The sequence below is a fragment of the Camelina sativa genome, chromosome 15 (genome assembly GCF_000633955.1).
Source record: "Camelina sativa cultivar DH55 chromosome 15, Cs, whole genome shotgun sequence".
In the NCBI taxonomy this organism is placed as follows: Eukaryota; Viridiplantae; Streptophyta; class Magnoliopsida; order Brassicales; family Brassicaceae; genus Camelina; species Camelina sativa.
This window is the reverse complement of record NC_025699.1, coordinates 635,598-647,183: the sequence shown is the minus strand read 5'-3', so window position 1 is coordinate 647,183 and position 11,586 is coordinate 635,598. Positions and strand designations below refer to the sequence as shown.

The window sequence follows — 11,586 nt, the reverse complement described above, 5'->3', positions numbered from 1 at the left end:
TCAAAAAGGGGGGGGGGGGAAATTATATTTATATGGTATACATCAAATGGGCCGGCAGAATTTGATCCCCCCCCCTTCTCTTATTGGATCCTAATAATTCCATATTCATTATCAAAGGGTGAGTGTTGACCAGAAGCCAAAAGCAGCATCAGATTAATAACATAGCAATAATCTATTAATTCATGGATAACTCAAGTTTAAAACATGTAATTCTAAAGCTAATAATCTATGGGCCGGCTTTCATCGTGGACTAATTTTTCCTCTGTCTTCCTCTCCAAGGTTTCTATCTTTCAATTACCCATATCGATGGCTATGTATGCGCCACTAACTAGTTAGCTACCTTTTTGGATTTCAAAACTCAAGAGCCTGACACAGAGAGACATTAATGTCTATTCTCAAGTTATGTATCAATTCATTATCTACTGATTGAACGAGATCTCGAATTCGAAATGGCTTTTGGTTTTTATAAGCGTGTGATGATCAGTGATGAAATGAAAGCTACCCGCTGGTTATTGTAACGATCCTTTGTACCCATATATCCGTGCCTACCTGTTAACAAAGTGATTGCATGTTTCAACGTAAAAAGCCTATTGACTAAACATTGTATCGAGACTCTCAATCTTTAAAATCCTACTGACAATAGAAGAATCTAATGTGCTACTTGTTCTGTTCTTCTTCCAGATTCAACGACAGTGATGGCTATTCTTGTTTAGTTATTCTTTTGTTTTGTTTATTTAAGGTCCTTATGTATCTAACGCTGAAGCAAACTCGAAACGTGTGGAGAAGGAAAATGAAGAGGTAAAAGAAAAAAAAAAACGAATTCTTGAGGGGAAGACGAACCAATTTTTATCATTCTCATCATCTTTGATCTTCTGTTTTTTTTTTAGGTGGTAAGGACTTATGAGAAACACTTAGAGCGATTGGAAAAAGTATTGGTCTCATATGGTAGACCGTCAGAACTCGATGAGAAGCAGAAAGAGTATTATAAACATAACTTAGAAAACAAGTCTTGTCAGATGATCTCTCTGATGCGCTTTTCTTTTGTTTTTGCTATTGAGAGACCTTCCTTCATTATCTCTATGTAAACTAAAGTGGTTAATTCTAGCGACGATTTAGAACTGATTCACACGCATAGCAGCATCGCAAAGTATTATTTTCCCCCCTAAAGATCGTAACCAACAATAATAGCTTTCTCTTCAAGCTATCGAAATTTCATCAAAGAATATATGAAAATTGTGAACAACACAAATATTGTCTTTCCTTGGAATCATCACGCCTACTACTACACACATATACTTCCAAAATGTCTTTGATTTGAGGATGAAGCCAAAAACAAAAAACAAAAAACAAAAAACAAAAAACAAATATTTCAAACTATTTTTCATATTTATATGTACCTTTGTTTCTTCAACCCCAAGCATTATCAAATGCAGCTGAAGTAATCGCCTGAACAAACTCTTGGAAATCGATACAACCGTCGCCGTCTCGATCTGCTTCCTTGATCATCCCGGTTAACTCCTCCGCCGTCAACGCATGACCTAGCTTCGCCATCGAGTGCGCTAGCTCCGCCGCCGTTATGTAACCGTTTCCGTCGCGATCGAACATTTTGAAGATGGCTTTGAGCTGTTCATCCGTGTAAGGACACTTTACCAGATCCGGCTCGACGAGAGCGACGAACTCGGAAAACTCGACCAGACCGTTGTTGTTCCGATCTGCTTTATGGATCAAGGTGTCGAGCTGGTCTTGACTCGGCTTTAAACCGAGAGATCTTAGGAGTGAGCCTAACTCGAGCTCCGTCAAACTCCCATCCTTGTTCTGGTCAAATGATCGGAATATCTCCCGAAGCTCCGCTAATTGCTCGTCGCCTAGTCTCGCCGGCGCCGGTTTCCCTCCGTCGTCGCTCATCTCGAATCTGATTTTGAGTTCGGTCAAGCTTCAATGAACGTTTTATTTATTTTCTTGGTTTTTAGATTGATTTTTTTGTATCTTCTTGACAGAGTCAACGACAGGTATGAATGAGATTATGAATTAGACAAGATTGATTTCTTATTAATGTGCAAGCGAATAACTTTTATTTTTATTTAAATCATATAATTGATTGAGGATGGAATTCGAATTCGAATTTTTTAACGATTAATTATTCGAACCTACCTTACTATTGAAACGGTCAATGGTTGTTCGGTGGAGGCAAAAACAGTCGTGCTAACTCCTAATTAAACGTTACATTTTGCACTTTGGCACTTTGACAATACAAAAAAAGTTATTTTTTTCTCATATATAAAATATTTTCGACATTTGTAGCTAAGTATGTATGAATCAGATTTTACATGCATGATTTAGCATGAATGTTCAAAAAAATTTCCATAGTAATTTTATATCCGTAATATATGGTCTTCATCAATTCTTTTTAACAAATAGTACATGTTTGATAATGTCACTTGCAGCGGGAGCTCCCCATGCTCAGGCCAAACGCAAACGCGGTAGAGGTCTTGTCCGTCGCCAATATCCAAAGCCCGCGCGCCGATGATCTTGACCATGTATGTGAAAGTAGGCGACGGTTTTACCTTCACTCCTATGTTCGTCATCTCCACCTCCATCACCTTTTTCTGAATCTTCGGCTGTCCACTCATTGTCTAAGAAATCTGTTTCGTAATATGATTATCTCAAAGTTTTATGATTAGGAATAACCTCGCAACCTATCAAAGTGAATGATGAATTATATCTTGTGATTTACATGACTATTTATACAAGCAGAGAGAGTGAAAAATGTAATTAACAACAGCAAAAAAGGTAAAAGAAAAAAGTGATCCACCAGCTGGAACCTACGATTACATGAATTCTTGTTGTTCATATAGGTTTAGGACGAAAAAAATATGTTTTGTTTTTTTCAAAAAGTTAACAATGATATATATATATATATATAGATGGTTACCCATAAGATATGTAGATGGTATGTATTTTTAATTATTTATATATTTATATTATTTGTGACTATGATAAAATCATCTATATTAATATAAATTATTTGATTGTTTGATACATTGAGTATAGCTTAAATTAAATTCTATATAAATATAGATTGTAGGTGTGATTGTTTATATATGGCAGCAAATTAGTTATTTTTGGTTTTTTGAAATGTTGAATAGATATTAACAAAAAAATAAGCAAAAGATATGCTAAATATAAACAAAACATAAGAAAAATATTTGTACGTATGTGTTTTATAATGTATTAATTGTTTGAAAGTAAAAATGAAAAACCACATCAAGTTGAAAATTTACAACTACACTAACAAAATATTAATGTGACAATAAAAAATAAATGATATGATCTATATGATATTTGAGAGTATTTTATGTGTTAATACAAATAAGCATTTTGTTAGTTAATTAAAAATATATTTCGTATAAAATTTTAATACAAGTTCTCAATTTTCATGTGGTTTTTCATTTTACTTTTAAACATTTAATAAATTATATAATACTCTATTAATGCAAATAAAAAATTAAGAAATATAAAATCAGAAGAATTAATGACAAATAAAATATTATAAATTTTTAAAATAAAAAGTACATGAAAGTTAAGATTATGTATTTAGTCTGAAATGTGTCGAGAAAGTTATTTATATTGTGCATTAGTTTTCCACGGCTTTTTTTTTTCTCACTTTCTCAACGCATTATATTTATTGTGCATTTGATTTGTAATGACGACGTCATTGTTTCAGAATTCTTCTTTCCAGCTTTGTTTGAAATGGATGGTCGGTCTATGATGACGTCATTTTTTCTAACAGCTTTGAAGAAGAGTAATTCACTAATTTGGCTTACTCTTTTCCAAAATTAAACATCAATTGCATTTTAACAAATAACAATGTGCTACTTTTTTAAAAAGCCGTGAAAAACTAATTAATTATTTGGTACATGTTTAAGCCATTTTATTTCAAAAGATAAATTTTCTTTTCTAAAACGCTGATGAAGAATTTTCTTTTCGTCATGAGTCTTCTAGTGTGATTATGTGGCATGAGAGTCCTCAGAGAACAATTATAAAGAAGTTTTCATTTTAATTACGAAATCGTTCAAATCATGGAATTAGCTTAATCACTTTCATAATTTTCTTTATGGTTATCTATTAATAAAATTAAATATGTTTTCACGCATATCAATTTGCTTGGATACAGAGACTCCTGAGTTTTAATCAAACGAAAGCTCAGTAAAGATACTTCATGGGGCGAATTTGAGCTCCTTCGCCTCTGTTTTCTGTCTACACATCTTGCTCGGACTTCTCGTCTAAAACTTATAACTTAGTACTTGGATTTAGATTTCCTATGTAAACAACCTTTTTTTTTTCAGTAGTAAATTTCACATTTCAACAAAATAAAATATTGATCTACGAGGCCACGAATCTGTTATCTAGCAAAATAGTATATTGAAGAACACAAGTCATAGCAAAATAGTATATTGAAGAACACAAGCCAATGAAATGCATTTGTTTTAAAAGCATGCGAATATAAACGTTTGTTATCAAGTTATATATAAAGACTAAAAAGCAGGTAAAATTTTGGCCACAGTTCGGTAACGAAAACACAAACAAGGATCTCTATCAGAGGCATCGTTATTCTCTATCAGAGGCATCGTTATTCTCAATCATCATAAAGACATACACAAGAACAGAAGCATATCTCACTTTGGAGCATCTCCTTATCCATTAAGTGTCACAAGCAGAGATTTTTTTCCCAAATGCAATGCAAAAAAATCAGAAGGCAATATTTCTCTTATATTATTACACATTAACAAGAATCAGAGTTACACCAATTTTGATACATACACATACCTCCTTTTAATCATATTCTTTTTGTTATTGCGACTCACACAAAATCTTAACCCATCTGCGAGAACAAGAAGACGAGTTTTGAACAAACATTCTGGAAACTGTGTGGTTTATGATAACTCATCAATAAAGAAAGACTGAGATTACCTCGTGAGGAAAGATTGTGAATTCATGGTGATTTCTCTCATTTTCTGAGAGCATCTGATGTGAGAAGTCCCATCTGTTCAGTAAGATGGTTCATCTGTTGGTTCTTGCTCCACCCGTTACTCAGGCTTGATTGTAATTCTAGGTGCTCCATTATAAGTTCATTGTCCACTGATCCTGAGATCAGCTCATCTTTGTCACCAATCACTGGGGTTTCACCAAGGAACTGTCCCCAAAAAGAATCTTGGACTTCAGGAAGTAACTCATTTATAACACCATCTTCTAGTTCGATTGGTCCATCCAAAACAGCCATTATTGGATCCAAACACTCTCCATTATCTATCTCGCATCCAACAAAATCCAAATTTGAACCACCTGAAGCTGCTGCTACTTGCGTTGGAGCTAAGAGATCACCTTGAGAATAAGGCAAAGTGGTCTCCAGGACTTGATTTGTTTCACAAGGGTCGTGATACTTCATTGCAGGATATAAGCTTGCAGCAGGATTGGATGAAACGTCAGCCAATGTAACTCCAGATGATCCATTTGAGGAGCTCCCATTGTCTGAAATGTTTGAACTTGGGACATCGCCCAAAAGAAAGCTGCCATGGTTGCTCGAGAGAGATTCATGGCTTGGTGAGTTACTCATCTGTTGTATCTGTTGGAGCATAGTGTTAGCTGCATCGTTCATGGATGACTGATATCTCACAATCTGGCGACTAATAAGACCATTAACCCCATAACTCCCTGAATTCTTCTGGTCCTCAACAGGTAGCCTTCTCTTCTTGTTGCTTTCAGAAATGTGTTGGTTTGCGTCATTACTCTGCTGGGAGAATTGGTTCAAGAAACCAGGACTTTGAACAGCCTTTGCTAGGAAGGACATCATCTGTTGCTGCCTCTGCTCCATCACATGAACTTTCTGCCCCACGTTTTGCAGATGATGTTCGGTAACTTGTTGTTGCTGCCTTAATCTTACAAGTTCCTGCATAAGGACGTTCTTATCCCGCTGGAGTCTGTCAACTTCTTCTTCAAGTCCAAACTTGCCCACTTCAACGCAGGCACCCACAGATGAGTGCTGAACTTGAGGTTGTTGTTGGGGCTGCACTTGGGCCGGTTTTCGCCGGACGATACTCTTTAGTATTTGTTTTTGGCCTCTTAAAAAGCCCTCATTTGCAAATTCCCAACGATCTGGATCAACTTTTCTGAAGCCCTGTAAAAATGATGCATCAAGAATGGAACAGTCATCAACCAGAAGAAGATAGGAAGCCAGCATAGAGAAGAGTTGTACAGAAAATGTAATATAAACATAAAGACCATTTGAATACTTCAAAAACAACTAATTCTAGAGAGAGTATATAATAAGATAAAATCTCTTTATTGTGTGTCCTAAGTGCAGCACCCAACTAACTACTATGGCTCAAGAAAACTAATATAGTTCTTAGTGTATGGGCATGTACCTGGACGAAAAAATACAAACGACTAAAGTGGGACAACTGATAGAAATTTTGGTTTGTGACTTAAGAGAGCTACTGGCCAGAAATGGAACTGCAGAGTCAACCAATCTTCAGACACATATGAGGACATATCCAAACAAGCCTGCAAAGTTGGTGAACCTTTTGGTAAGTAAGAAAAGCATACAAGTATATAGGAACCGGATCATACTAGTAGGAGTTGACTTCTCCCAAAACCATTCGTAAGTTAATAATTATCACTAAACACTAATAACACTTAAAAATCATACTCACTCGTCGTTCATAGACAGAATCAGCAACTTGATTGAACCAAAACAAGAGAGGAAAATAAAGATTCCCCCAAATCGAACAACGGAAAAAAAAGAATCGAAATCGATGGAACTGTGCTAACTCACATAAGTATTGAGCTGTCTGACGAAGCTGGAGAAATTGTTGTGCTTGAAATACTTGGGAAGAAACTGTTTGGCGAACTCAGGCACGTTCCAAACAACGAAGCTGTTGTTCCCGCTGCTCCAAGACACCACGTCATCCGTCAGTGGATCGTCAACCATATCGTAGGTTTTACTCAGAAAAGGCGGAATAGATCCCCCCATAACCGCCGTCGAAGAGTTCGCCGTCGGTACAGATTCGCAAATCGATCCCATTCAAAAAAATTTCGTAATTGATTCGATTGATTCCGGTACCGTCAAACTTCACAACGAGGAGATCGAGTCCGAGATTCACTACGCAAAAAAAACCAACAGAGATATTTATTGGAAGATCTTGTCTTAGCGACGAAGAGAAGAGAAGAAGAAGAAGAGGAAGCTCTACTATACTTTATTTTAACTCTCTGCAAATAGCTTCACCATCTCTGCTCCTTTTATTTATACAGTTGAATTTTTTAGTTCCAGAAAGCGGTGGAATTGCGCAGAGTGCTCTAACGTGGCTTAATCTTTACCGTTCATCTGATTTCCTCTCCACTGTCCGATTATTAAATTAATTTAGTTTTTTTTCGTGTGCTAAAAGGATAAGAAATACCACGTGGGCCGGACTAACGTGTTCTGTCTTTTTCACGTAGTACGTAGTCCGGCCCTGGTCTTTTTCTCTAGTAACGTATCTGGTCCTAAACTCTCTTTTTTCATACGTGGCACTGTACTTTCGTTTTATAATTGGACCAGAATATACGTTATTGTATTGATTTTATATTATTCGCGTTTGATTTAACCCTCTGCGTTTCACGTTTTTGTTCTAATGAAAACGTTGAGTCTCTCTTCTGCTTGCCGCCGTGGAAGGCCAATACAATTTATTCTTCTGTTTTAATGGAGTTTTTGTTTTTAATGTTGAATCTTTGTCTTTTTCTTTTTTAGTGGGAGGGAATATTTTAAGATTTTATCATAAAGTTTTGTTGGTAACGAATAAATCATATGATTCGAAAGTACAAAATTAAATCTAGTATACAACACATAATAGTACTACTGGCACGTGCGTAAAGCACGTGTGCCCCAAGATGCGTCACTTGAAACGAGAAAGCCCCAAGAGACAGAGGAGAAGGCAAAGCAAAGGTAAAGGACCTTTTATTTTTTCCCATTCGCTCGAAACTCGATTCTTGATTGATTCCTTCGGCGACGATTAGCCAATCAAATTCAAACCCAGATTGGTTCCGGATCCGATTTAGTTCAACGGGTCGGATCCAGTGATCTGGCACTTCCAACTTGGGAAAGTGTTGGCGCTATGGAAATTTTCAAGTTTCTTCTTATTAGCCATCTTAAACAGTAATGTGGTGATTTCCTCGAAGATTCATTGAGGAGGATTCATCAATGGAGGATCCAGGAATCTCTCTTTGCCCAAGTATTTACTACAGACCTATAAACCCTAATGATCTAGATCGTTTGGAGCAAATCCATTGCGACATCTTCCCCATCAAGTATGCATTCATCTCCTTCTTCTTTTGGAGATTTTTTTTTAATATTTATTCTAATTTCTTCTTTGTCGTTGTGAAAAGGTTGTAAAGTATTGATCTTTTGTTTATCTTATCAGGTATGAGTCTGAGTTTTTTAAAAGTGTTGTGAACGGAGTTGATATTGTCTCATGGGCTGCTGTTGATCGGAGCCGCCCTGATGATCACTCTGATGAACTCATCGGTTTTGTTACTGCTAAATTCCTTCTTGCCAAAGATAGCGAGGTCTGTTTCCCATTCTTATGCACATTTTGTCGTTACAAGCTGTTAAAGTTTAGATTTTGAATCTTTGAAAATTAGTTCATAATGTTTTTGATTCTGGTAAATAAATGAGTTCTCTTTGCTCTGTAAGCCTTTGAATTGTTGTGCAGCAATTTTGTGATTACAAGTACTGATCTTGTAATGAATTTGAATATTGAATAAGTTCATAAGGTTTTTAGGTGGGTTTGTTATCTTGTTCACTAAATTGCGTCTCTTTGCAAAGTGATTCAGTTGTAGACAATCTTTAGAATTGGAGCAGCTTCTAGTATTTTTTTTTTTTTTTTGAGTCAAATGATTGAACCATCTCTCTACTACGATAATAATGCAAACAAGTCAAGTGCTGTTTTTCAAAATTTCTTATATGGCAGATGGTTTCTGTGTCTTGCACAGATAGATGATTTAATACATTACAATTCCTCGAAAGGAGAGGAGACTTTGATCTACATCTTGACACTTGGAGTTGTAGAAACATACAGAAACCGTGGAATCGGTATGAGTCATATAGCAATTCTGAACCCTGTTCTGTATCTTGGCTTGGTTTGTAAATTCTGACGTTTCTGCTACTTTTGTTTTCTCAGCAATGTCACTTATTAGTGAGTTGATTAAATATGCTTCTGGTTTATCCTTGTGTCGAGGAGTTTACCTTCATGTGATTGCACACAACAATCCTGCGATCCACTTGTACCAAAGATTGATGTTCAGATGCGTCCGGAGATTACACGGATTCTATCTAATCAAACAACAGCATTTTGACGCCTTCTTGTTTGTCTACTTTATCAACGATTCTCAAACTCCTTGCTCACCCTTGTAAGGAAGATTTACAATACAGACTAAACAAGTCTTTTGATTCTCTTATACTCTTTCATTCTTTTTTATGATTAGTTGATTATGGTTAAAGACATTCTACTGCAATATGCAGAGAGGTGGCGATGTTAGTTGTGAATTATATGAAGAGTGGAATCAAGTCAGTGGCATCTAAGCTGGCGAACAAGGAGGAGAAAGGTTTGAAATGGCTGGTTTGCAAAGACACGGATTGCGTCTGACCCACACAAACCAAATCAAATCTCGGATCATCATCCGGGTACGAATTCATCTGATTTAAACTATAAAAAATATCGATTCATTTTGATTTCTCATTCTGCTCTCTGTAATAAAAATGTAAATAGTTACTGTTATTGTCGCCTTTGTTAATAAAAAGTCTTGGATGTTCTTTAAGAGTTTTTTCAGCACCCTTCTTAAAAATAGTTACCTTTGTTGAAAATAGCTCTTTTGCTTCATTGGCTTTTATCCAAAACCAAAATAAAGCCAGCTTTTGGTGTCAAAAATAGCTTAAACAATAAATTTAGTTACTTGCCTCAAAAGATTGCCTAAAAATCCCCATCAAAGGCCAAAAGAACAGAAAAAGTTTTTTTTGCACGCGGTGGCAATGGCGTCTTCTTCTTCTTCCTCCTCATTATCCGTCATCATTTTCCTCCTCTTGGCGCCTCTCTGCCTTTCAAGTGAGTCACCTTTGCAAATCCCAAACGCAACCCTAGATCTCTCTGTACTATGGTACGGCCAATTCACGCCGGTTCAAAAGGAGCGGGTTCACGATTTCGTAGAATCGCTTAACTTCGACGCCAAGGAAGGTCTTGACCCGAAGGTATCATCATGGTGGAAAGTGGTGGAGAGTTACCAAGAGAGGTTTGAGCTGAAGGAGATTTACCGACAGAAGAAGAATAACAGAACCGTAACTCCGAGGATTAAGGTAAAGATTGTCCGGACTTATGTGGATGAGAAGATGAAGTATGGAAACGAATTGACAATCGGTAACGGTGAGAAACTTGTTGAGACGGCCACTGGTAATATGTCCAAAGTGATACCCGTGGTATTTCTTTCGTCACACGTTCGGGCTCATCGCATAGGGTTTTGTAACAGAACTTGCCAACAAAATGCCCTTGCCAAAATTGAAGGTGTGATCTTCTCTTCTTCTTCTTCTTCTTCTAATTGATTTATGAACATAATACGTAATTGACAACAATCAGAGTAATTTGACGTTATTACGTAAATCCCACGCATGCAGGTAAAAAAGAACCACAACCGTACATAATGGTAAGCAACCCGGAGGTGGAATGTCCCGGAGAGTGTGCTTGGCCTTTCCACACGGCTGACAAGGGTCCACGTGGTATGATCTATCAACCGCCAAGTGGCGATGTCGGAGCTGACGCATTGGTTATTCAGCTAGCCACAGGTTTAGCCGATTTTGCCTCCAATCCAGCTATAACGAAGTTCTTGTTCAAATCTGATACGACACCGTTCAACGATGACGGAAAGAGAAACCATGGCTCTTCTTCGAAGTATATCGAGAACCCATCAACCGAGTGCACTGGTGCTTTTGGATCCGGAGCTTTTCCTGGTTTTACCGGTAGAATTCGGGTTGACCCGGTTACTGGTGGAGCCTTTAATTCTCACGGAATCAACCACTTGAAATTCTTGATTCCTTCTGTTTATGACCCTATCACCCAATCTTGCTGGACTCCTATGTAACCTCTTTGTTATTATTACATGTTACGCAGTTTTTACCCTTTTATGACAAAATTGAAACCTTGAGTTTGTAAAGGATACTATCTATCTATTGTTGGTAATATTCAAATAGACAAATTAAAGTTGGACCGATCCATCCTCCTATAAATATAACTTGATGAGAAAAAAAAAAAAATCCATGAATTATAGTAGATAAATACAGTATTTTACGACAACTAAAAACGCTAACAAGCTAAGTAAGAAAATAAAGCTCGAAGATTTGTAACCATTCATGATTTTTAGAATATCCAAATAATCAATAGTATACTTATTTTGACACTGAATAAGAGAGGTTACAAAAGTCCTAATTGAAGTTAATAGTGATCGTTACAATATTAGTAGTCTCTTTGTCATACTATAATCAATTAGATCATATTGGTGATTACAATT

At 36.5% G+C, this 11,586-nt stretch overlaps 4 protein-coding genes across 4 annotated transcripts; 2 read left to right on the top strand and 2 right to left on the bottom strand.

Moving 5' to 3' along the window:
• LOC104744386 (probable calcium-binding protein CML18) lies at nt 1,173-2,003 on the bottom strand. Its single transcript, XM_010465436.1, has one exon. It carries the CDS (start codon nt 1,903-1,905, stop codon nt 1,408-1,410), a length of 498 nt encoding a protein of 165 aa, XP_010463738.1. The 5' UTR covers nt 1,906-2,003; the 3' UTR covers nt 1,173-1,407.
• Nucleotides 4,401-7,271, bottom strand: LOC104744385 (heat stress transcription factor A-1e-like). Its single transcript, XM_010465435.2, has 3 exons — nt 6,833-7,271; nt 4,972-6,175; nt 4,401-4,882 (listed from the first exon to the last, which is right to left on the bottom strand). Exons 1-2 carry the CDS (start codon nt 7,079-7,081, stop codon nt 5,009-5,011), a joined length of 1,416 nt encoding a protein of 471 aa, XP_010463737.1. The 5' UTR covers nt 7,082-7,271; the 3' UTR covers nt 4,401-4,882; nt 4,972-5,008.
• On the top strand, nt 8,192-9,854 carry LOC104744383 (histone acetyltransferase MCC1). Its single transcript, XM_010465434.2, is given in 5 exon segments — nt 8,192-8,340; nt 8,454-8,598; nt 9,025-9,124; nt 9,213-9,441; nt 9,554-9,854. Coding segments are annotated over 5 exon segments (747 nt in total). The 3' UTR covers nt 9,678-9,854.
• LOC104744382 (protein EXORDIUM-like 6) lies at nt 9,967-11,259 on the top strand. Its single transcript, XM_010465433.2, has 2 exons — nt 9,967-10,586; nt 10,697-11,259. The coding sequence occupies exons 1-2, from the start codon at nt 10,061-10,063 to the stop codon at nt 11,158-11,160; spliced, it is 990 nt and encodes a 329-aa protein (XP_010463735.1). The 5' UTR covers nt 9,967-10,060; the 3' UTR covers nt 11,161-11,259.

What these genes read in the sequence shown, in the direction of transcription:
- LOC104744386 (XM_010465436.1), bottom strand. Translation starts at nt 1,905, where the DNA reads ATGAGCGACGACGGAGGGAAACCGGCGCCGGCGAGACTAGGCGACGAG.
- LOC104744385 (XM_010465435.2), bottom strand. Translation starts at nt 7,081, where the DNA reads ATGGGATCGATTTGCGAATCTGTACCGACGGCGAACTCTTCGACGGCG. An exon ending in TCAGACAGCTCAATACTTAT is followed by an intron (nt 6,176 to 6,832) that starts GTGAGTTAGCAC and finishes TCATTTTTACAG; the next exon opens with GGCTTCAGAAAAGTTGATCC.
- LOC104744382 (XM_010465433.2), top strand. Translation starts at nt 10,061, where the DNA reads ATGGCGTCTTCTTCTTCTTCCTCCTCATTATCCGTCATCATTTTCCTC. An exon ending in TGCCCTTGCCAAAATTGAAG is followed by an intron (nt 10,587 to 10,696) that starts GTGTGATCTTCT and finishes CCACGCATGCAG; the next exon opens with GTAAAAAAGAACCACAACCG.